General features: G+C 44.0%; 1 protein-coding gene across 1 annotated transcript; it reads right to left on the reverse strand.

Moving 5' to 3' along the window:
* Positions 1-272: 272 nt before the first annotated feature.
* On the reverse strand, positions 273-22,059 carry LOC137752387 (mitochondrial import inner membrane translocase subunit Tim29-like). Its single transcript, XM_068527109.1, is given in 5 exon segments — positions 273-748; positions 751-1,072; positions 13,256-13,434; positions 19,470-19,573; positions 21,938-22,059. Coding segments are annotated over 5 exon segments (1,203 nt in total).
* Between the last annotated feature and the right edge of the window lie 239 nt (positions 22,060-22,298).

Below are 22,298 nucleotides of genomic sequence, written 5' to 3' on the forward strand. Positions count from 1 at the left end.
TCCTTACTAACTCTGGCAGTGATAAACATGACATGGCATGTCGCTCTGCTGTCCCCAACTCCCAGACCAAGGAGGCTCTATGAATTAGCTTCAGCTCACAAGGAACAGGTGAGACAGAGGCCCCCAGTTTTGTGAAATCCCCGGGAGAGAACGCTGCACATAATTTATTTCCATTACTCTGCATCTGAGGCTCGCACACACCAACTGCACAATCCCAGGCCAGCCGTCTGCCGGGGTTCGGAGCCCGGTCCGGACCCAGGCCGGACTGGGTTTCATCGCGCGACCTCCGATGGCACCAGCGGGTCAGCCTGGCTCAGGGCGACCTGGTCTTTCTTCTCCTGCTGCAAGACCTGCGCCTCCCACAGCGCCTGGTCCACGTGATCGGCGGTGAGCACCACAGGTCTGGGCTTCTCCTCGTCGAAGAGCCGCTCGTTGGCCTCCGGGTACAGCTGGTGGGGCCCGACGGCGCGCAGATGTGCCGGCAGGTGCAGGAACTCCTGGGCCTTGAGGTCGCAGTCGCGCATCCGGGACCCCGGCAGCCACCAGCGGCCCACGAAGCCCGCATCCGGGATCCGGTCCAGGAAGTCGGCCCACCGGGGCTGCAGGTAGCGGCAGCGGGCCTGGTAGGGGCTGGCCTGGGCGTCGAAGGGCGTCTCATACACCAGCGAGCAGAGGCCCGGGCTCACGGGGCGCCGGTGGCCGCGACCCGGCAGCCAGAGCGGCTGCTGCAAGGACGCTGCTGAGTCGCGTTGCGCGTGGCGGCCTCCAGCGGCAGGAGGGTCCCCGACGCTCCGAGAGAGAGATCGCTCCAGGCCAGGGCGCAGCAGGCCGCCGCGTCCCCGCAGCCCTCGGAGGAGTCCCGGAGCGGAGCGAGGGCCCCGGCGCCCGACCGCGCCCACTCGCCGGGCTTTGCAGACGCAGCGTCGCCCTCCCCTCCGCGGCTTCGGGACCAGGGGACCAGAATCCCTCCGGAGCGGCCACCGCCCTTCTCTTCAGCTTGGCCAGGTATGCGAAGCAGAGGGCCGGGGGAGTCTCTTCTGCTCAAGCGCCAACATTGCCGTCCGTGGCCCCTCTTTAATTAAAAAAAAAAGAAAAGAAAATGAGATTTTACGACTGCTTGCGTAGAAGAGAAATAGAAACAGGTCTGGATTTCATTTGCCTTTATGCCAACACAGTGAAAGTGTGCATCTTGCTTCTTGCAAGAAGCAGACGTTCTCGTGCTATGGGCCCCAGGGGCGCGGTGCCCACAGCATCTCCTGGCAAAGTCGGCCCCGAGGGGGGGCAGCCGGAGAGGCGAAAGGTCACGCGGGGGAAGAGGTGAGCTTGGCTTTAAAGGAACCTGGAATCAAACTTGCACTCAGCCACTTATTCCTGTTCAGCTTCAGGCAAGTTATTTGCTCTTTCTGAGCCTCAAGTTTCTCCGACGTAAAATAAGGATAATAAATCAGAGCAGCTCTCTAGGATTGTGGTGAGGGTTGAATGAGACAGTCCTCCAGACTCAGGACTTTACGATTGCTCAGTGTCTGACATTTAGTAAGCGCTCCGTGAATGGCGGCTGTTACTCGTCTTCTTATTTTATTATCATCGTCTTCCCTAAGGGTTTGACCCATTTGGCCAGTATGGTGGCTCAGCTCAGAGCAGGGCCGACACCTGTCTGCCCACCCACTTCCTCCCTGGCAAGGTGAGCAGGGATCTTTCCTCCTGCAGGCATTCGGCCTAATTCATGGTAGCCTCACTTTGGGTTCCTCTCGTAAAGGGCATGTGGGCCCATCGGGCTGCAGAGCCAGCTCGTTGGTAACGCCCACCCCTAGGCACAAGCTGATGAGCCTCACCTGTGTTCATAGTTTGGGGGGGCAGTGATGGTAGCAGCCATCGCCCTGCTCTGTGACTGCTGAGATTATCACATTCTAGGGTGCTAAAAACCCGCAATCAACAGATTATTATAAAATTTTAAAAAGTACATGAGGGCTTCCCTGGTGGCGCAGTGGTTGAGAATCTGCCTGCCAGTGCAGGGGACACTGGTTCGAGCCCTGGTCTGGGAAGATCCCACATGCCGCGGAGCAAGTAGGCCCGTGAGCCACAACTACTGAGCCTGCGCGTCTGGAGCCTGTGCTCCGCAACGGGAGAGGCCGCGGCAGTGAGAGGCCCGCGCACCACGATGAAGAGTGGCCCCCGCTTGCCACAACTAGAGAAAGCCGTCACACAGAAACGAAGACCCAACACAGCCAAAAATAAATAAATAAATAAATTAATTAAAAAAAAAAAAAAGAAGTACACGATTTAAGTACCTGAATCTATTCTTACACGTTATTACTGGAGAGTAAAAAAGTTCCATGGAATTTGAGTGTGTGTGTTTGGGTCTTTTACTAGCCTAAAGTTTCCATAACTACATCTGTTTAGGATTCTGTGGGTATGGAAATCTCATATTGTTGATCTAGAAGGGCTATTTTTGCTTTACCAAAGGCCAATCACACAGGTCAGTGACAACCCCTCCCCCCCCCCCCCCCCCCCCCCCCGCCTTGCTCAACTGCTATTCTTTGGGCATTAATTTTAATGTTTAAATAGCAAGTGCATTTTCCAAAGGCTGCATAAAGCACTAGATAAGCAGAAGACCACTGGCTCGGGAAGAGCAGAATGCTCAGCGAAGCCTTTCGCATAGAGAGAATGCTCAATATCTCCACCATTATTTCGCATCAGAATCAGTTATGGTTGTCTGACTGATGGACAATTTTTTCCTGACCTGCTCTCTTTGCAAGTGACCTATACTGTCTAGACAGTTGCATATTATTTATACATTCATTTCAGATTTTATGATTTTTGTTTGTTTCAGTAAAGTTGTGCAGGTTTCATGCAGCCAACTCTTGGAAATGTACTGCATGAAAAGCCATATAATTGCACCAGGTGAATGCTTTCTTTCTTAGAGTTGTGTCACCATTAAAATTTTTTAAAAAGTGTTTTTTTAAGAAAAGACCATTATATGAGCTCTGAAAAAAAATGAGACCAAACTTTCCAACTTCAGCCCAAACACACACACACACACACACACACACACACACACACACACACACACACACTGCCCTCCTATCTTCAGAGTACCAGCAGCAGGCCATGGAGAGAATTAAAGACAGCTAATTTCAAAGGTTCTTAATCAATTCAAGTTGATCCCATTTGTTGATTAGGGAGTCAAAACGCATTATTTGCATTCTGTTTCAAATTCAGAATTTTCTTGAGGAGATTTGAGGCTGGAGAAATCTCTTTCAGAGCGATCCCTTGGGCAATAAGGGAGTTAATTTGAAAACTCTGGTGAGTCTGATGGGTTTTGGAAGTTTCACATGAAACATTTATAATGGCTCCTTTCAGGGTGGTGGATTTTGGTTGAGTGTGTGTGTGTGTGTGTGTGTGTGTGTGTGTACTTGTGTGCATGATGGTTCTTCAGCAGTCATGAACCAGTGGCTGAAGCTTTGTGTAATTATCTGGGTAGTGAACAAAATGCCCCATTTCCATCCAGATACATGGTGTTCTGTAGACATTACAGTTGGAGAAGGGCAAATAGCACGAAGTTTAGGATTAAATGGAGGGACATTCCCTTCCTGAGGTGCATCTGAAGCTGGGGGCTAATTCTGTGCAGGTCTCAGGCCCCAAGTCTGACCAGCCCCACTGCCTTGGATGCACAGTTTGGAACTCTGTCTTTTCCTGGCTTCACTGGGGGAAGACTTTCTACATGAGACTGAAATTTGGTATCGGTTCCTTCAAGCCCATGACCTGGTGAGTTCTGGGAAACGTGCCCTGACCAGCGTCAGAGGAAGTGAACCCGAGGGCCAGTTCTCCTGGGTGGACATGCTCAATGTAACCAGAAGTGAGGGCATGCATCTGGAAGTCCCTCCCCTCGGATTTCACCTTCCGCCCTCCCACCCCCAGTGAATTTTGCTAAAAAAATCCCAGCGCTGCTTAGAAAAGAAGCGTGTTGATGTGTGTGCCCTACATATTGGAAGAAACTATTTCTTTGGGGCAAGATTATACATTAACCTACTTGCATCTCATGTATGTCAACTGGAGATGGTGAGAGTGAACATTTCATAGGAATTATATGAAGAAAACAATGTAGCTCCAGCTGGATACAGTTTGTTCTATATCTTTGGAGTCTCACCCCTAGCCCCTCAATACGTACCCACTTATACTGCTTCCCGTGTTCCATGGGGAGTCACAGTGGACACCTTAAAATTGACCCTGGCCACCAAATTGTCAACCATGTTCTGTTTATCAGCCAACACCAACATTAAATCGTAAAACTTGCTTACCAGGTGGCTAAAGTTATTTGGGATGTAAAAATATCACAATGAAGAAAGCAAACAGTCTTCACCACTCTTGCAGAAAGGGAGAAAGTTTTACCTGTCTAAATACCAATTCTAAAACACACCATTTCCTTCGATAACGGCAAAGTGGTCCTTTTCAAAGGCTGTTTCTTTCTCAGCTTTGATTTTATTTTCTATTCCATTCCTACAGTATAAGATTAATTCCCACATTCTGCATATTGCCTGGAGTTCAGCGCACATGTTCACCGAGGTGTACAGCCCTCAAATAACTTTGGTGCCTCTTTCACCCACTGTTAGGAAGTATATTTAAAAGAAATTGCCTTTTATAGATTTAAATTACAAAAGTACTGATATCATGCAAAAGGCAGTTTAACTCATGCAAGCATACAAATAGGTAAATCTTAGGGAAGAAGATACCAAGGCTAATATGAATGTAAATAGGATTAGCTGCCTGCATTAGCAGCGGCTGTGAAATTTAAAGTACTTTCTGTTAGGTTATTCTTTAAAATACACCTATATTTCATGCGTGCATTTGTAGATATTTGGGAATATACTTTACTTTGTCTTGGGCTTGAATTTCGTAACAAGTATAGACAACGGTCCTGACCTCCACTTATTGACAGCCAAAGTAGAAGGGAAATTTAACTTTCTTGATGGTTAAATATTTACTGATGTAGAATTTTAAATCTCTAGGAAAATAGGACAAACTTTGACCAAGAAAACATAGATTCATATTGCAAACAAATTAGAAAACCGAGCGTCTAGTGGTTTTATTTTTCTTTTAAGAAAAGCCTTGTTTGTTCCCAAAGGTTGAATCAGATGTCAGTGAGCAGTTTAGAGCGGGGATTGGCAAACAGTAGCCAATGGGCTGGATCCAGCTCTCTGCCTGTTTTTGTTCATCCTCCAAGGTAAGAATGGTTTTCACATTTTTCAATGGTTGTAAAAAAATCAGAAAAAGAGTACTTCATGACACATAACAATTATGTTAAATTCAAAACTTAGTATCCATAAATAAAGTTTTATTGGAATATGGCCATGATCACGTGTTTAAATATTGGCCGCTTTCTCACTCTAATAGCAGATTTGAGGAGCTTATGGCCTCTAGGGTCTAAAAGATTTACCATTTGCCTTTCACAGAAAAAGTTTGCCAGCTCTAGGTTTAGAGTAAAAGTATCTTTATGCACTTTATTGTTGAGAATCAAAATTACGTTATTGGAGTTGGAAATCCGTTCTGAAAAGAATCTCTCATATTTGTTTACATTGAGATTATTTTCTTAGCTAGAAGCATCAGAAACAGATCATAGGTAATAAGGCATTTTTAAATATTAGGCCACAAGCTAACAGAGCACCTAAGGGCTACAGGTATGAGTCTTTGGAAGGAGGTGTGGTCAAGTGAGAGGGAAGAGCCTGGATCTGGAGTCCAACTTCCTGGGCTCACATCTCCGGTCTGCGACATAAGTTATCATGCTTATCCTTCTTGCTCCATAGTTTCCTTATCAGTAAAATGGGGGCAATAATGAAAACTTGTCTCATAGGGCTTTTCCAGAATTAAATGAGATGATGCATTAGCACATGTTTAGAAGAGTGCCCGGTCTGCAAAGCTCAGTTAGCGCTGGTTATTTTATTTTTTTAAATATAGGATGTTGGCATTTAAATCCTTGTGTATTCTGAGAGTTCACGTCCATGATAGAAGCACCTATTCTTTAGGTCACAATGTTTTGAAAGGGTTCATTAGGTAACATCACTTTGGGGTTTGGGAACACTTCCATGTGATGTGCATACCAGCTGAGGATAAAATGCTAAAAATACGGCTTCCAGGAGTCATTGAGCAGGAGTCAGTTTTCTCAAGCTATGCTGGGGAATGCGATGGGACCAAAAGAATTGCTGAATTGATTTGCTTCAATCCAGCCTGTGCTATATTACTTAATTTTAGATCTAGTTAAGAATATTCACTTAGCCCATCATTTTCACATGGAGACATCAAGGTCCAGAGACTGGGATAGACTCAGCCAAGCCACACAATAAAGCAACCCCAGGGCCATGAGAGAACTCAGGACTTATAACTCTCAGACCTGGAGCCTAACAGTAGAAACACATGCACTCAGCACCCTTTTTCTTAGACCATGATACTTAGCACGGTGCCCAGCACTTAGTAAGTACTCAGTAAACACAAGAACAACAAAAACAACAAAAATGAATGAATGAATGAGCTACCTGAAATCTTCAAAGCCCTTTTTTTTTTTTTTTTTCAAAGCCCTTTAAAACACACACAAGCATGAGAAAGATTTATTCCAATGGTTAAATGAAGAAAACTCTCCACAGAGAACTTTTTATGGTAGATCTGCCCCAGTATCTTACACCTGAGCACCTGCTGTGATCAGTAGAGTCCAGTCCATCACTTTTTTTGCCAGTAAGAGTTTGAGTGATTAGTGATTCAGTCCATACATAATGAGTTTATGCTTTTTCCTTTTCCTTTTCACCTACTCATAATTTATATTATAGTGGTATATTATGTGAATCTCTATAAACCACCTCCAATACATATTGGAATAAGGTAAAGTGTGCATAAATAAATGAATGGATATATGGATGGATAAAGTACATAAAAGTGAGAAGGAGAATACATGGATAAGTACGTAAAAAAGAGACGGTCAGTCAACAGCCATAAATCGCTTAGATTGGTATGCAGTAGGTGCTTAATGAATATCGGTTGACAGGATAGCTAGATTAATATATTTTAGAAAGCTTTTCAACATGCAAAATTGCAACAAAATGTAACCTGACCATTAACTTGACCAAACTGGGCACATTGTTCCAGAGCCCGGGAGTTAGATGAGCTTTTTTCTGTCTGGCCTCACAAGGAGCATGGGAATACAAGGGCATCTCCTTCCCAGACCAAGTTTGATGCATGAAAATCTAGATTCCCAAAACAGATCAGAGAGGCATGCATCTCACTATTCATTCATTCATTGAGTCCCTACATTTTTGCCAGACCAGTACTAGATGTTGGAGATCCAGAGCATTGTGCTTACCCTCGTGGAGCTTATAGTCTAGAAGAGCAACTAACATTAAACAGATATTCACAAAATATTACAACATAGTTACACTTCACTAGAGAGGGTGCCCCAGGATATGGCATGTGAAGATTGGTTTGGCTAAATGGTACCTTTATTTAGCAAACCTTTAGTGGAGAAGACCTGATGGAGGAGGACAGATTTAATAATATATGTCCTCCTGGGGTTTAAAGGTGTGTGAAGTCCTTCCCACAGGTGGGATGAATGATCACAATCCAACCATCAGCACTTTGGGGCATTTCTGTTCTCAGTGGAAAGCTTGTAAAACCAAGAGTCAGAGAGACCCATTGATCTAGAACTACCTTGGTCCACATAGGCCTCTTTTCTAAGGCTGTATGCACAAAGCCGAGGTCGTTTGGAGGAAGCAGGAAAGAACTCAACTTTTGAAGATGCAGCAAAGGATTAGACAGCCCTGTTAGCTGACTGCATAACTGGTTCATCAATTGGCTGCTGTCTCAATGTGATTATGAATATTCCTCTCACATAAATAATAAATAATTGATATTTTAAATAAGCATCATTAATAATTTATGCACTTGATAATTCGGTGGAAGCATTTGATGAGTGCCTAGATTGTACAAAACATTGATCTACGTGCTGTGGAGATGGGGGCCTCGAAGGTGTGCCACTCACATCTCCCTTCCAGAAAGGACTTGCCATTCAGCTACAAGGAAGGCAGTTACTTCACAGCCTCTATTTGTTGGCCTTCAGAATCCACCTCAGCTTTCAGCCAAGACCATGCTCTTCCTAGGCAGTCCCTAGGTCTTGGCCATTTTTGCCCAATGCAGAGCTCCACCAACGGCAACCATTGTTCTGGAGCTTCCTGTTGAATTGGTTAAGACTTTATCGGATGAACATTATGTTCTGAGGCTCTTTCTTCCTAATCCTGCTTCCTCCCCACTTTTCATTTCACTGGTATCAGCTCTGCATTGTGGTCCAATCTTACTTCCTCCTTTGTACCAGTCTCCCTTCTAAGATGGTTCCCAATGATTCCCAGTCTCCCAGCATTCACGCCCTTGTGTAATCTCCTCTCCTTGGCTATTGGCTAGACCTAATGACTCACTTTTAATAAATGGAAATCAGCCAAAAAACGATGGGAAGTCATTTCTGTGATTTTGGTCTCCCTAGGACTCTCTTGCTCTCTCCCCCATTTGCTCACTCTGATGAAGCAGGCTGCCATATTGTGAGCTGCCCTATGGAAAGGCAAGAAATTTAGGGTAGACTCCAGCCAATAGTCACCTGAGGGCCTCAGGTCAATAGCGTTCAAGGAACTGAATTCTGTCAACAACCATGTAAGTGATCTTGGAAGCAAGTCCTTCTCCATTTGAGCCTTTAGATAAGACCAGAGTTTCAGCTGACACTGACTGCAGCCTTGTGAGAGACCTTGAGTCAGAAGTACCTAGTTAACTTGTGCCATATTCTTGACCCACAGTAACTATGGGGTAATTTGTTACACAGCAATGACTAAATAACACATCCACTTTTATCTTTCATAGACATTACTCCTTTCTGGAGAACCCAGCTGGCACATAGGTCATCAAATCTGAGCTTTGGGAGGAAAGTCAAGGTGGGAAATGCAGAGCTGATGGTCAGCAGCATAGACGTGGAACAAGAGATGCTATCATTTGGGAGCGCGAGGTTGAGAAGAGAAGGGATCGGGTTGGGATCTGTGCGTAGCTTCAGGCATTGGAAGAAGAGCCAGCCAAGGAGACAGAGGAGGGATCAGAGAGCTTCCTCCTCTGGGACATCTTTCCTCAGTCTTCTGTGACTCCTCCCCACTGCTCCCCTGCAAGGGTTGGTGAGATGCTCCCCCACTCCCACCACCCCGTTTCCTCCCAATGCAAGTCATCCTGCTGTATCACAATTGTTGATTTCTGTGTCAACCTCCCTAAGAACCCACAAGAGATCCTTGAGGGCAGGGCTAGTGTCTTCTTCACCTTGACTTCCCAGTGTTTCACAAGGCTGGTGCTTAGTAGGAACCCATGTAATGTGTGCACAAATGTATGAGCAGAATGTATGAAACCAGCAAAATGGGATGTAAGTTTGACTGTTAAAACATGACTCAGTGAACAATTCTGTATTCATAAAACCTTAAGAAGGGGGCTTCCCTGGTGGCGCAGTGGTTAAGAATCCACCTGCCAATGCAGGGGACACGGGTTTGAGCCCTGGTCTGGGAAGATCCCACATGCCGAGGAGCAACTAAGCCCATGGGCCACAACTACTGAAGCCCGTGCACCTAGAGCCCGTGCTCCGCAACAAGAGAAGCCACCGCGATGAGAAGCCCACGCACCGCAACGAAGAGTAGCCCCCACTCGCCGCAACTAGAGAAAGCCCGTGCGCAGCAACGAAGACCCAACGCAGCCAAAAATAAATAAATAAATAAAATAAATCTAAAAAAAAATTTAAAAAGGTAGATCTCAAGTTCCTTACTGTAATTAAAGAAAAAAAAAACCTAAACCAAAAAACTATAGCTCAGCTTTGTCAACGTCTGCCCTGGAATACATGCAAAGTAATATATGCAATTTTCTCAGTTAACCTTCCTAACTCTGTGAGACAGTGACTGCTATTTCCCACTTCACAGGGAGGAGACCAAAAATGATGCATTAGCTAGTGGGCAGCAAAGATAGAGCTTGAATGTGGGGACTTTGAGGTCCCGCTCTGCATGGGAACTAAAAGTTAGGTGAAGGCTCCCCAGCCTTCAGTCTGGACTTAGGATCTGCTTCTCGTGTCCAGGGGCTGAGTCTCCAGGCAGTAGAATCTGCCTTCCCTTCTCCCTTCAGTCGTCTGGATCCTGGGAAGTTCAGTCCCTTCTGGCTGAGATCTCTGGGGTGACTGGCCAGGTTGGGTGAAATGTCTGAGATCAGCTTTTTGTGGGGAGAGGCTGGCCTGTAAGCAGGAATAGTATTCTAACCGCTTACCACCCAGCATGCTCTGTTTACCTGTGGTTGGCTTCAGTGTCATGAAGATACAGACATCATCTGTCCTTTGAACTATGTCACAACTATTTGTTGCAAAGTAAACATTTCGTCAATAAGCAAGTCATTTTTCTTCCTTTTGGATCATTCCTCCTTACCCATCCCTCCCCTGCCCTAAATTGACAAGGCATATGGCTGTTATATAGATACCATCTAAATAAGCTGATTTTTCCTGGCAACATCAACAATATGATGCAATAATGTGAGGATTGTACACATGCAGGTACAAAAGCTTTTGAAGTATCAGGGTGGGTACTTGTGGTATAAAATCTGCATGCTGAGTGAGCACCTGCTGGTCACTGTCCATTCATATTATGGCAATAGCCAGTTAGTTGCACAATTACTGGGCACCTTTTGGTTAGATGCGTACCATGTTTTTCCAAGAACAATTAAAAAATACCTGGAAATGGTCATGGAAAGTGTCCTTTGTTGATTTGACTCAGTTAAACAATGATTTCAAATAACTTTTGATCTAAATTTCTGTATAGGACCTCCAAATAAACCACTTAGTGACGAGCTTTATCTGTTTCTAATTTATAATAGAGCAAAAAGAAAATATATCGTAGGGTCCAGGAAATACTTCCTTAATCTCGATGCGTCCTATCACTACAGGGAGTAGCTTTGAAGAAGTGGAGATATCAACTCAGCAAATGAAACCAGAATAAGGCAAGGATGCTGCTTTGATAGGAGAATTAGTTAGTTCCACTCGCAAAGAGGCTACAAGGCAGTGGGACAAGCATAAACTTAGGAGATTTGCTTCTCTATTGAAAGTGTGGTGCACAGACCAGCAGCGTGAACATCACCTGAGAGCTTGTGAAAAATGCAGAATCTCAGGCCCCACCTTAGACCTGTGGAATCAGAATGTGCAGGTTAACAAGAGGCCCAGGTGATTCTTATGCACATTAAAGTCTGAAAAACTGCTGTAGCACCAGCCTTGCCTGTAACTAGACAAACCAGAGTATTATTCTCCATCTTTAAAATGAGGAGTTCGGCCTAGAGCGGTGCTTCCTAAAGTAGGATCTTCCAAATACTGCTATCCTAAGATGCTCCTTGGGAAAGAGGATTCTGTGGTCAAACATGTTAATGAACAACGAATGTTAGCTTATTCAAGGCTCTGATAAGTCCTGCAATAAAGGAGCCTTTTTAAGTAGCATTATTTGATCTCTAAACCATTTTTCACTAAAATTCCATCCCATGGAATTAGTGTTCTACCGAGCATGCTCTGAGGGAAATTGTTTTTAAAGTCCTCTTTACCTCCCTGATTCTATAAAATACATGTCTTCTACGAATTTTAGTTAGCATTTGTGTTGTGACAGGTGGTCCTCTCAGTAATCTTCAAGCAAATCTAAATGTCTCCTCTTTCCCAGCTTGTTTGAACCTTTAGAATGCTTGACCTGGAAGCTTAAGCCAAAAGATAAATAGTATAGGGGGACCAACTGCTTTCCCTAGACTGTCCTGGTTTTGGCACTCAAAGTTCTTCATCCCAGGAAACCCCTCAGACCAGGGCAGTTGGTAACCCAAAAAACAGATCAGTCTTAACAAGATTGACAAGTGGCTCGTTTTCCATTCCCCTTCTCTCTCCTCCCCTCCCTATCTAGTCCCCATCTCTACCTGGCTCCCCTCAAATGATCAGCACAGGAGGAATTGCCTGGTGGTTTGGTCAGATTGAAAGACACATGAGAAAAAGGGTAGTAGGTGTTGAGTTTGCAGACACAAACCCATGTGGGTCTCAGTTCTAATGAATGGAGTTGTCCCGTTCAGCCAACCTGATACAAGAAGAAATCCCAAGCTTAAGGTAGAGTGTGAGTCTTTGCTTACCAAACAGATTCATCATAATGTTGAAAAATAAAGACCTACTTTGGAGGAAACATTAATGCTAAACATGTCAGGTGTATTTTTGTATCTTTTAATCAGTTCTTGAAGAAACACAGTATCCCCTATGGTGATGCAATCTAGATCGCTCGAGTTTCTGGGTATGGAAATTTGGGGCAGGAAACACCTAGACAGCCCCTGCCCTTGAATCTTTTTTTCCTGAGGCTTTCAAATATATTACATTTGATTGACAAGATCCGCACATGTGTACAAATTTCCTAGTTCAGGGATTTTTTTTTCCTTGCTACAGTCCAACCTCTATGAAGTATTCTTTGTTAAAGACTTGTGGAGTCCTCCTTCTAATCCCTATAATTCTAAATTCCAGCCTTACCTCACTGTGCATTGCTTTTTCCTAGTTTCAGTTCGGTGGAACGTTTTAAAAGACACCATTGCAACCAGAACTGGATGCCTCAGTTTTTGCAAAAGCAAAAACAAGTACTAGCATCCTTTAAATAACAATATTTTCTGATGTTAATGTTGAATTAATCCAAGAAATTAATATGTATTGATGGTATTCTTTTGGGTTTTGAAAATCCTTACAACCACATAATTAAATGAGTGCCTTTAGAAATACTGATAAAAGCCCATTGCCATTCAAATATCTATACAAGACAATGGCCGTAAGCTGTGGGCTTGGGAGATTAGTTTGGCCACGAGCCAGTGTTTATCACAATATTTCCATCTCAGCTGATAAAATTTAATCATTCTTATTTAAATAGAAATCAGAATTAATGCAGGTTTTAAAGAGAAGGAATAATAAACGAATCACACTATCTTTATTTCAGAGCTCCTGGCATATATTGTCTATTCAGAATGGAAATGCTAGCAGTTGTTGTGTTGTTTTTCTACCTTGGACTTTCATTCCAGAGTCCTCCAAAATAAGGAGCTATTGCTTCTCGAATATTTATGTCTTCAGCTCTGCTTTAAATAAAGTGGTTCCCACCCTCCTCTCCAGTGGGATAAGCAGGGCTTTGCATGTGCCGGGGATTGTGACTTGAGCTGGAAGCAGCAGGGCACGTACTTGAGTGATTTCTCCCAGAGGGGCCATGGGTTTGGACTGTCCATTCACATCCTCTTGCCTGGGTCCCTGAAGACCAACAGCGGGAAGTGAGGGGGCATCCAGTGTAGATGGAGTGTGTAGCTGGCTTTGGACCAGAACCGTAGTGCTGCCAGAGGTCAAGTCCAGAGCCAAGTCTCTCCCTGGAACAGAGACCACAGCTTCATGTAAGCAGTTACAGCCTGAAGAAACCTTATTGGTCATTTAGTTCAACCCACTCATTTTGTGGACTAGGAAGTTGAAATCCAGAGAGCAGAATTGATTTGATTCTTCAGGGTCACCCTTCAAGTTAGCAGTCTTGTTAGTACCACACTAACCAGGCAAGTCAGATCTCCAGGCCCCAGCCTGGTGTTCTTTAGACTTTGTACGGTCCTTCTAACCCCGGGCTAGACCTGGAGTGGATGCAACTCAGTACTATTTTGTGTGACTCTGTCTATACATTTTTGGTGCATGTCTCAAATGGTGTGTACCAAACCAAACCCGTTCAAATTTAAATAACTCCCCATCCACAAAATAAACAAACCAACTAAAGGAACCACATTTTACCTCAGGAGTTTTATTTCTTGGGTGGAGAGGTGTAGACAACCTTATGTCTCTTCCTCCTCCTTGAAATAATATTTTTTAAAATTTAAATATCTTACATTTAAATATAAAAACACCCAGTTTCCCTGTCATTTCATTGTCTACATAATATTGCTAATATTAAAAAAATAATAATTCCAATAGGTTAAATTTATTGATCATTTACTATGTCCTAGGCACGTTACTATCTCATTTAATCCATACAACATCCCAGTGAAGTGGGTACCATTTTTATTCCCATTTTACAGTTGAGAAAACTGAGGCTCAGAGGGGTCAAGTAACTTTCCCAAAGTCACCCAGCTAGCAAGTGGCAGAGCTAGGAGTCTAGTGGTAGAGCTAGTCCTAGTTCTAACAGCCTATCAAAATGCAGTCTGGCTATAGGCTCTGGCTCTTAACCATGATTCCATACAGCCTCAGAAATGTGGATTCTTAATTTAGCCAGCACTAAGGACTTACCCGAATTTTTAGTTTCATTTCCTCTTCAAACTTTATGATGAATCCCACTGTTTCCATGACTGTATACTCTCTCCCAGTTGGAATGAGGCCCTAGTAAAGTCATTTGGTGTAAACAGTTAAATTTGTTAGGAAAGGCATTTTGGAATCAATTTGACTCTATTGCTTTTGACTTTGTTATGAATTTCAGTTTGGGTTAAGGGTGTATCAGACTTCAAAACATCTGGTTAGGTCATTTAAGAACCTTCCTGAGATTTCACAACCCCTTAAGACTTCCTTTCAAATGCAGACATTTCCTCTGTCACCACACTCTTACAAATGCTTTGAGAAACAATGAAACAGTGGTTTATTCATCTGCAATAATGTAAAGAAGACCTCCTTAATCTGGCATCAGTGAGAGTAAGATGTTTCACATGAGTAAAATTTCCAGATACCTCGACCTTAGACGAGGTGACCTGAGCTCTCAGATTTAAGAGCTGGGAATTTTTTTCTCAATAGGTTTTGATAGTCACACATTCCTTTCTTTTCTTTTTGTTTTCTTTCTGTTTGTTTTTCTTGGGTTTTAACCTTTCTTGATAACCCAGAGCTATGGTCGTAATCATGAGTAATATACTATGTACCCTAGTTGGAGGCTCTGGGAAAAATGATCTTTGGGGATCTGAGACTTGCAAACAAATGCCACTTTGTAATGAAAGCATCCCTTAAATTATTTGACGCCTTTAGATCTTAAACTATAAGCAGGATGATATAATTTGAGAATCATGCAGTAGTTTGAATACAAATACCATGCTTGCATTTTGATAGGCTGTTAGGATTATGAAGACAAGTTGAGAGGGTTAGTTAACTGTTATGGGTGGTCTGGGCTCACTTAGCATAATGTCCTTCAGGTTCATCCACATTGCTGCAACTGGCAAGATTTCCGTCCTTTTTAAGACTGAATAATATTCCATTGCATGTATACACCACATTTTCTTTGTCCATTCATCCTTCCATGGACATTTAGGTTGCTTCCATGTCTCCTATTGTGAATCATTCTGCAGTAAACATTTGGGTGCATATACCTCTTCAAGATCCTGATTTCAACTTATAGGTCCTTTTGTTTGTTGCCCTTAGCTTGTGTGTTTTAGTCTCTGTCAAACTGAAATTTCAAACATAATAACTCAATTGAGAAACTCATGAGTGACAGAAATGGTCCTCTATCTCCACTATCTATGATCATGTCTCGACTTAAAAATTAACCAGGTAGTGAAGAAAGTCACGTTTTGCATGACATTGGAGGCTGTTCCAACCATTTAGCTGCTTGAAAAGGAATATTGGTCTTTAGATGTCTTAAATGTCCCTTTAGGAGGCTGCCTGACCAAGCACAAGAAAGAAGAAACTTAACTGAGGTCCCAACAGTTCTGTCCGTTCCAACCCGAGTCCCAGGGTGAACAGACAGTGCTGACCCCCAAAGAGGCAAAAGGCAGAGAGTCTGGGCTTCCCAGGCCATGCCCGTTAGACTTGAGCTAGATCAAGTTTCCTCATCATCCCCATCCAGTTACGGTGGTCTGTGCTGGTAAATACCGTTTTGGGCAGGTTCTCCTTGTTTTTTACCATGGTTACTGCAGGGGCACCCTTGCTGGACTTACTGTATTTCCTGCTGCTGCCAAAGTAACATTGGTCATTCTCCGTCACCTTTGTCTTAATTCCTCAGAGAGAACCTTGGATTCAGGACTTTTGAGAACCCTCCTCTCTCCCCTCCCTCTTTTCCAGCTTTTCCTGCCCCTCCACCCACTAACTCAGGCACTTAACCCCCCTCTGCCCAGGTAGCCCTTCAGTTATTCCCACCTCTCAGTCACTTTCCTTTTCCTTTCCCCCCCTCCTCCCATCTGCTGACTTGTACCCTCCACCTACGGGTTCTAGTCCCAACCTGCTCTCTAATGCTGTGTGATCCTTGGCAGGTTGCTTCACCTCTCTGGGCCCCATGTGTGCATCTATACAATGAGAGAGTTGGATTGGATCAGCAGTCCCAAACCCAAATCCAGGCAAGGTTCCAAAATGAGAAAATAAGACTGATATACTTTCTTTGCATATGAAATGATACTTAAAAAATTCTTCCCTTTCCCATCAAAACCTACTTGCTTTGATTTTTTTGCTGAAACACATTACCGTCTCTGTCTAGCTTTCATCTTCCAACCAAGGATAGAGACAAGGGGCTGAGAAGTAGGTCACAGTTCTGTTTGCTCTAAGAACAAAACAGCACAGGTGTGATGACATATAGCAAATGACACCAGCCTCTGTGTTGTGAGGCAGTAGGGAGCAGTGGAGACTGTGGTAACTGGGAAGCAGGACACACGCCCAGGCTGAGGGAAGATCCTGTTGTGCAGCCCTAGATGGGTATAGCTCGGCTCTCCTACCCCCAGTAGGATTTGGAAATTCAGGTTTTTAATATAAAAATCTCTCAATGTTTTATTTTCTTCTTAAACATTGGCATCTAATTTCAACTCTAAAATTAAAAAAAAAAAATCATTATATTAGTGAGCACCGTGCAGGCCTAACAAAAGAGGCCTCTGGGCCATATTTGGCTTAGGGGAGACCAGTTTGCTTCCTGGGGATTATAGGGCCTCTTATATAAGAGTCCCTATGTGTTTCCAGGTAATAATTCAGCACCTCTGAATGACATCTTTACTCCATGGATTTTCAGCTCTTGCACATTCGATTTATACTAACCCAGCAATCATTTCATTCATTGCTTTGCGGTTTCTCCAACAGTTTCATTTCTGTGTTTTATCTCATTATCCGGATCGCTTGTTCCTTAGGGCTGAGGCAAACGCTGGACTAGACTCCAGGGAGAATTGCTAGGGTGAAAGGCCCCTGTCTCTGCCTTGAAAGGGAGAAGATGGGATGGAACATAGCTGATCTGGGCAGAGGGTCCCGGGGGAGGTGCAGCCCAGGATGGGCCTGAGGACAAGAACAGCCCCTCCTCAGATCTTTGCTTGATTCCAGGCACCATCTCTAGCCCCAGTTGCATATTCTTTGCCCAGACCACTGCAGGAGCCCCCAGTGACCCGCTAGAACTAGTCTGGTCCCCTCCAGGCCTTTGAAATCGCAACAGCCAGAGTAACTTATTATGTTCATCTGGCCTATTCTAAACCTTCTAAGGGCTTCTCACTGCTCTTTGGATGAAGCCCCTAGGCGTTAATGGGGCCTAAGAAGATCTGCCTGGTTTGACCCTCTCCAGTCCCATCTTCACATCCCTGCTGTCTTCTCCATTCTTGCCTTTCAGTTTCTCAAACACATTCCCTTTCCTCCCACACTGGGCCTTTGCACATCCTCTGCCCTCTGTGCAGACGCTGCCCTTTGCCTGGTTCAACCCTTCCCAGCATTCAGGTCTCAATACAAGGGTTGCTTTCATGAGGAAAGCTTTCCTGAGCCCCCAGGCTAGGTCAGGCTTCCCCGTGGTCTGTGGGAACAGAGGTTTGAACTGCCTTCTTCACCATTAAATTCCTAGATTGTACAATGCCTGGCACAGGGTCGGGAGAAAATAAATGTTCACTAAGAGGCAGAATAAAGAACTGCTGGAAGGGTGTGATTTTAGGAGTACTTGCTACATCCCTCTGTCCTAAAAGCATGCCCTCATCTGGGTCCTCTATCACAAGCTAAGGTCTTTAGTTTTACAGTAAGAAATATGGGTCAAGAAAAAGTATCCTTCTAGAGCCCCTCCCTGGGAGGAGAGTTTAAGAATAGGCAGGGTGAACTCGGGCGACCGGGAATGCCTGATAATTTTCGATCCGATTACTGCACCGATTACCACCTGGAGAGATGCATGCGTCTCAGAAACGGCATTTTCATTTTGAGGGTGCGGCATTCAGCACCCTGCTATCTGGTGCCTTGTTACCCAAAGCGTAGTCTGTGGTCCAGCCACATCGGCATCATCTGGGAGCTTGTTACAATGTGTACTTGACATGGACAGGCACTTTTTCTAGTTCACTCTTGTATTCCCACGGCCTGGAGGGGTGCCAGGTACACAGAAGGTATTCAATGAATGTGTGAATGAATGAGCGATGGAAGGACCAAAAGCTGGAGGGAAGGGATGTTTGAATGCAGGCATGTTGCAGATGAAGGGAGAATGAATGAATGCTGCATGAATGGACACGTGCCATCCTAGGCGTGTCAATGGTGGGTTCCTTCCCTATGGGCACAGGGTCCTGGAGGAGGGGCTAAAGATACCCCTAAGGCTTCCTCAGGGGAGAGGGTGGGCCATCGACCGCTGGCCCAAGAGGTGGAGCTTTGGCTTTGATTGAAGAAAGGGCCCCAGGAGAGTGGCTGGACTTCTTCAGGAACATGGGGCAAGCCCATGTTTGGGCATTAAAATAAAACAAACAACCAAACTGTTTGGTCTGTGAAACAGTGATCCTATTATTCCCAACCTCGACAAAGCTTGCTTAACTTGAACTTCAACTGTTGTCATTATTCATCAAGACAGCACAACCCTAATCCCTTGGTCTTAGCTAAGCCCCAGGCTTGCCTGTGCTCCTTGCAATGGATCCCATGAGCAGATCTAAGCCACAGAGAGAGGAAAAAGGAGAGCAGATGACCACCAAGAGGTTGGTGATACACCCATGAAGCCCTGCCTGTCCAGGCAAAACTTCAGAGGAGAAGCTACATTTTCTTATTAGTGTCATATTCCCAGGAAAAATAGGTCTGGAATATTAAGTGCCGAGTGTGGAACATAGTATATTGTTTGGTAAATTTTCTACATCATGATGAAAGTAATAATAGTGCATACTTATATAGGCATTGCTCCAAGAAACTAACTTATATTAACTCGTTTTACCTTTGTAACAATCCAGTGAAGAGCTATTATCACCCTCCCATTTTGCTGATGAGGAACTAAGGCACTGGGAGATTAAGTAATTTCACCCAAGGTCACACAGCCATTGAGTCAGTAGCAGAGCTGGGATTCAAACCCAGGCAGCCAGGCTCCCCTGGGTGCATGATCTCAAACTATCTACTACCCAGCCTCATCTGAAGTCTGAAGACTATTAAACGAAGGGATGCATGCATCCCTTCTGGCATTTATTTATTCTGCAGATCTGAAAGCATCTGTTATAAACTAGACCCTCTCCGTAGGGAGCCAAAGACAAGAATAGCAATTCCTTACCCCTGTACAGTGTTTTAGAAAGTACTTCCTTGATGGTCCGATGATCCTCTTCACAGAAGTGGACACCTGACGCCTGGAGAAATTGCGTGTCTTTTTTCAAGGTCCTGTGATTAGAAATAGAACGAGCTAGAACCTGAACCTGGATGTTCTGACCCCAGACCCAGTGTTATTTCCATCCTAACATGCTTGTTGAAAATACTGGAGGAGATCAGTATCATGTCCTATCACAGACATGTGATAGGAATAAAACAAGATAGAAATGGTTTGTGCTTTTACAGAACATGTTAAATACAATGGGTAGCTGTAGATTACCATTATGTAACAGCCTACATGCTACCATCCTAGTGGAAGAACTCACCTCCTTTATCAGCCTTCCTGGAGAGGTGTTGGAGTGTGTTGTTTTAAAAGAATAAATACATGTATAAAACATCTTGTAAAATGCACGGTTAAACCAGCCACAATTTCCTTTCCAAAGAAAGTATGGTTCTGAACCTCATACTATTAGCTAAAAAAACCCCTATTTGCCAGTTTATGAAAATAATTTGGGGTCCATATTTCTCCCCCTCGTGGACTGACTTGCCCACTTAAAAGGTCGCCCTTTTGAAATGAACTCTCATTAAAATGCTTGGCTAGTGACATCAATAAGTTTATCCCTTGGAGGAGGCAAGCATGCTGGGGCTGTAATGACATGGTCTTTTGGTGATCTGAAGGCATTGATTAACCCTCACCTGCCAGAAATCATTAGCAACCAGATTGCTATTTTCTGATAGTTTTGAAAGGAGGATAAGTTTTAGTAAATAATCATTGGCCACTTTCCCAGGGGGAAAACCAGGCTGGAGCAGCCCTGAAACGCCACATTGGTTTATTTTTTAGTGGGTGTATTCAGGGAGGAATGGAAATTGCATTCCAAGCAGCTAATTATAGGATGAGTGTGCCTACTTAACCAGGGAAAGCATGTCAGCTCTGCACAGAGCTATCATATTATATACATTTACTGTTCTCTGGATAATTAACAGGATCAAAATATTACTGTCAGATTCAAGGGGAAAATTAACACATTATCTTAATTGTCTTTTCTACTCAGGTACAAGGCATTACCATTTCAAATAGGACTTGTTTAATACATTGGAATTTTAAACTGCAGTTCCTGAAGATGCCGTTAATCCCTTTCCAAACTTTGATCTACTGTTGTGATATCTTTGGACCCTGATTTCTCTGTTTCACTTTTGAACTTTTCAAAAAGGTAATAGAGGGTGCGATAACACACTGGACCCGGCTTGCACTGCCTCATAAGAGCTGACCGCTACATTTTCAGAAATTTTGGAAACTGGGTTAGACACACTATTATTAAAAAGTAAACATTATAAACTTACAACTAAAGAAATAGTATCAAGACAAAGGAGAGAAATACTGGACTTAAAACTTACCACTTCCTAATTATTTTACCACATTTTACTATTACCTTTGTTATTGAAGTTACCTCTACCGTATCTCTATGGTAGAGACTACATAATGGTGACCTGGTGCTTAATCCTTTCCCAGCTCTGCATTCAGTGATATTACATTGGTAGCTTGCCACCAGCCATGGTGCAGGTATTTATGCCATGGAAACTGGCAAATACTACAAATCAAGGCTTTGTTAATTGTCTTAGACTAGGGTTGGCAAACTAGAGCTTGTGGGCTGGATGTCTATTTTAGTAAATAAATTTATTGGAAGATAGCCACGCTCATTTGTTTATATATTACCTATGGCTGCTTCTGTGCTACAACCACAGGATTGGGTAGTTCCTGCAGAGACTGTATGTTCTGTAGGCCTAAAATATTTACTATCTGACTCTTTACAGAAGTGTTGCTCTGGTCTGTATTAAGAAAGTGATGGAGAAAATATTGATAATGAAGCTGCAATTTGTAAGTGTTATCATGTCTATAGCCATTACATTTATGACTAGCTTGTATAACTCAAGAAGCCGGGGATCTCGTCTTCAGTCATGGCTATATCTAGGAGTTCAAATGATGCCATTGGGTCTCTCAGCTTTGCTCTCTTCTCTATTAACTATTTTCAGGCAGGGTTTACCACGATGTGATAAAGTGGCTTCTCAGAGTCTCTGACTAATATCCTCGTTATAGTTAAGTGACCCCAGGTAAGACAGCATCACTTTCATGGTAGCTGCAGCAGCAAAAGCTCTGCCATGGGTATATGCCCAGGTTATGTTAACCTGCCATGGGTCATATGCCCATGTATGAACCAGTCACAGAGATGAAGTGCCCTGATTGGTTAGGCCTAAGACACGGGCCCATGCCAAGAGCTAGGTCCATGAGCCAGCATCATCAGGGAGCTTATTGGGAATGCAGAATCACAGATCCCTTCCCAGACTTCTCGAACCAGGATCTGCGTTTTGACGTGATCTCCAGGTGATTTGTATGCATATTACGTTACGAGAAGTGCTGCTCTAGGCCGAACTTCTCACCCTGCAGGAAACCAGGGCTCAGAAGTTTCGGTGGCTTTTCCAGTGTCACCCAGATTAAGTGCTGATACTGCTTCAACCAGCTCGCTCTTCTCTCTGGTACCCCAACACACCTGCCAACACATGATCCCCTAAACAAAACTGCGACGGGTGCTCTCCCTGACCTCTTAGTCTGAAGCTGTCTTGAATCCTATACCCTGTCAGGAAAGAGGTTTTAAGATAAGACTCGGAAAAAAAATTCCCAGTGTTTCCAAAAGAGAGCCTGTCTTCAGCTCTCCATCGCCAAGAAACACAAAGTTAAACTCCCAAACAGTTACTTACACACACGTTGCTGGTGATCATTAGTCCCCAGGCACCAGGTGGT

The sequence above is a fragment of the Eschrichtius robustus genome, chromosome 19 (genome assembly GCF_028021215.1).
Source record: "Eschrichtius robustus isolate mEscRob2 chromosome 19, mEscRob2.pri, whole genome shotgun sequence".
NCBI classification, from domain to species: domain Eukaryota; kingdom Metazoa; phylum Chordata; class Mammalia; order Artiodactyla; family Eschrichtiidae; genus Eschrichtius; species Eschrichtius robustus.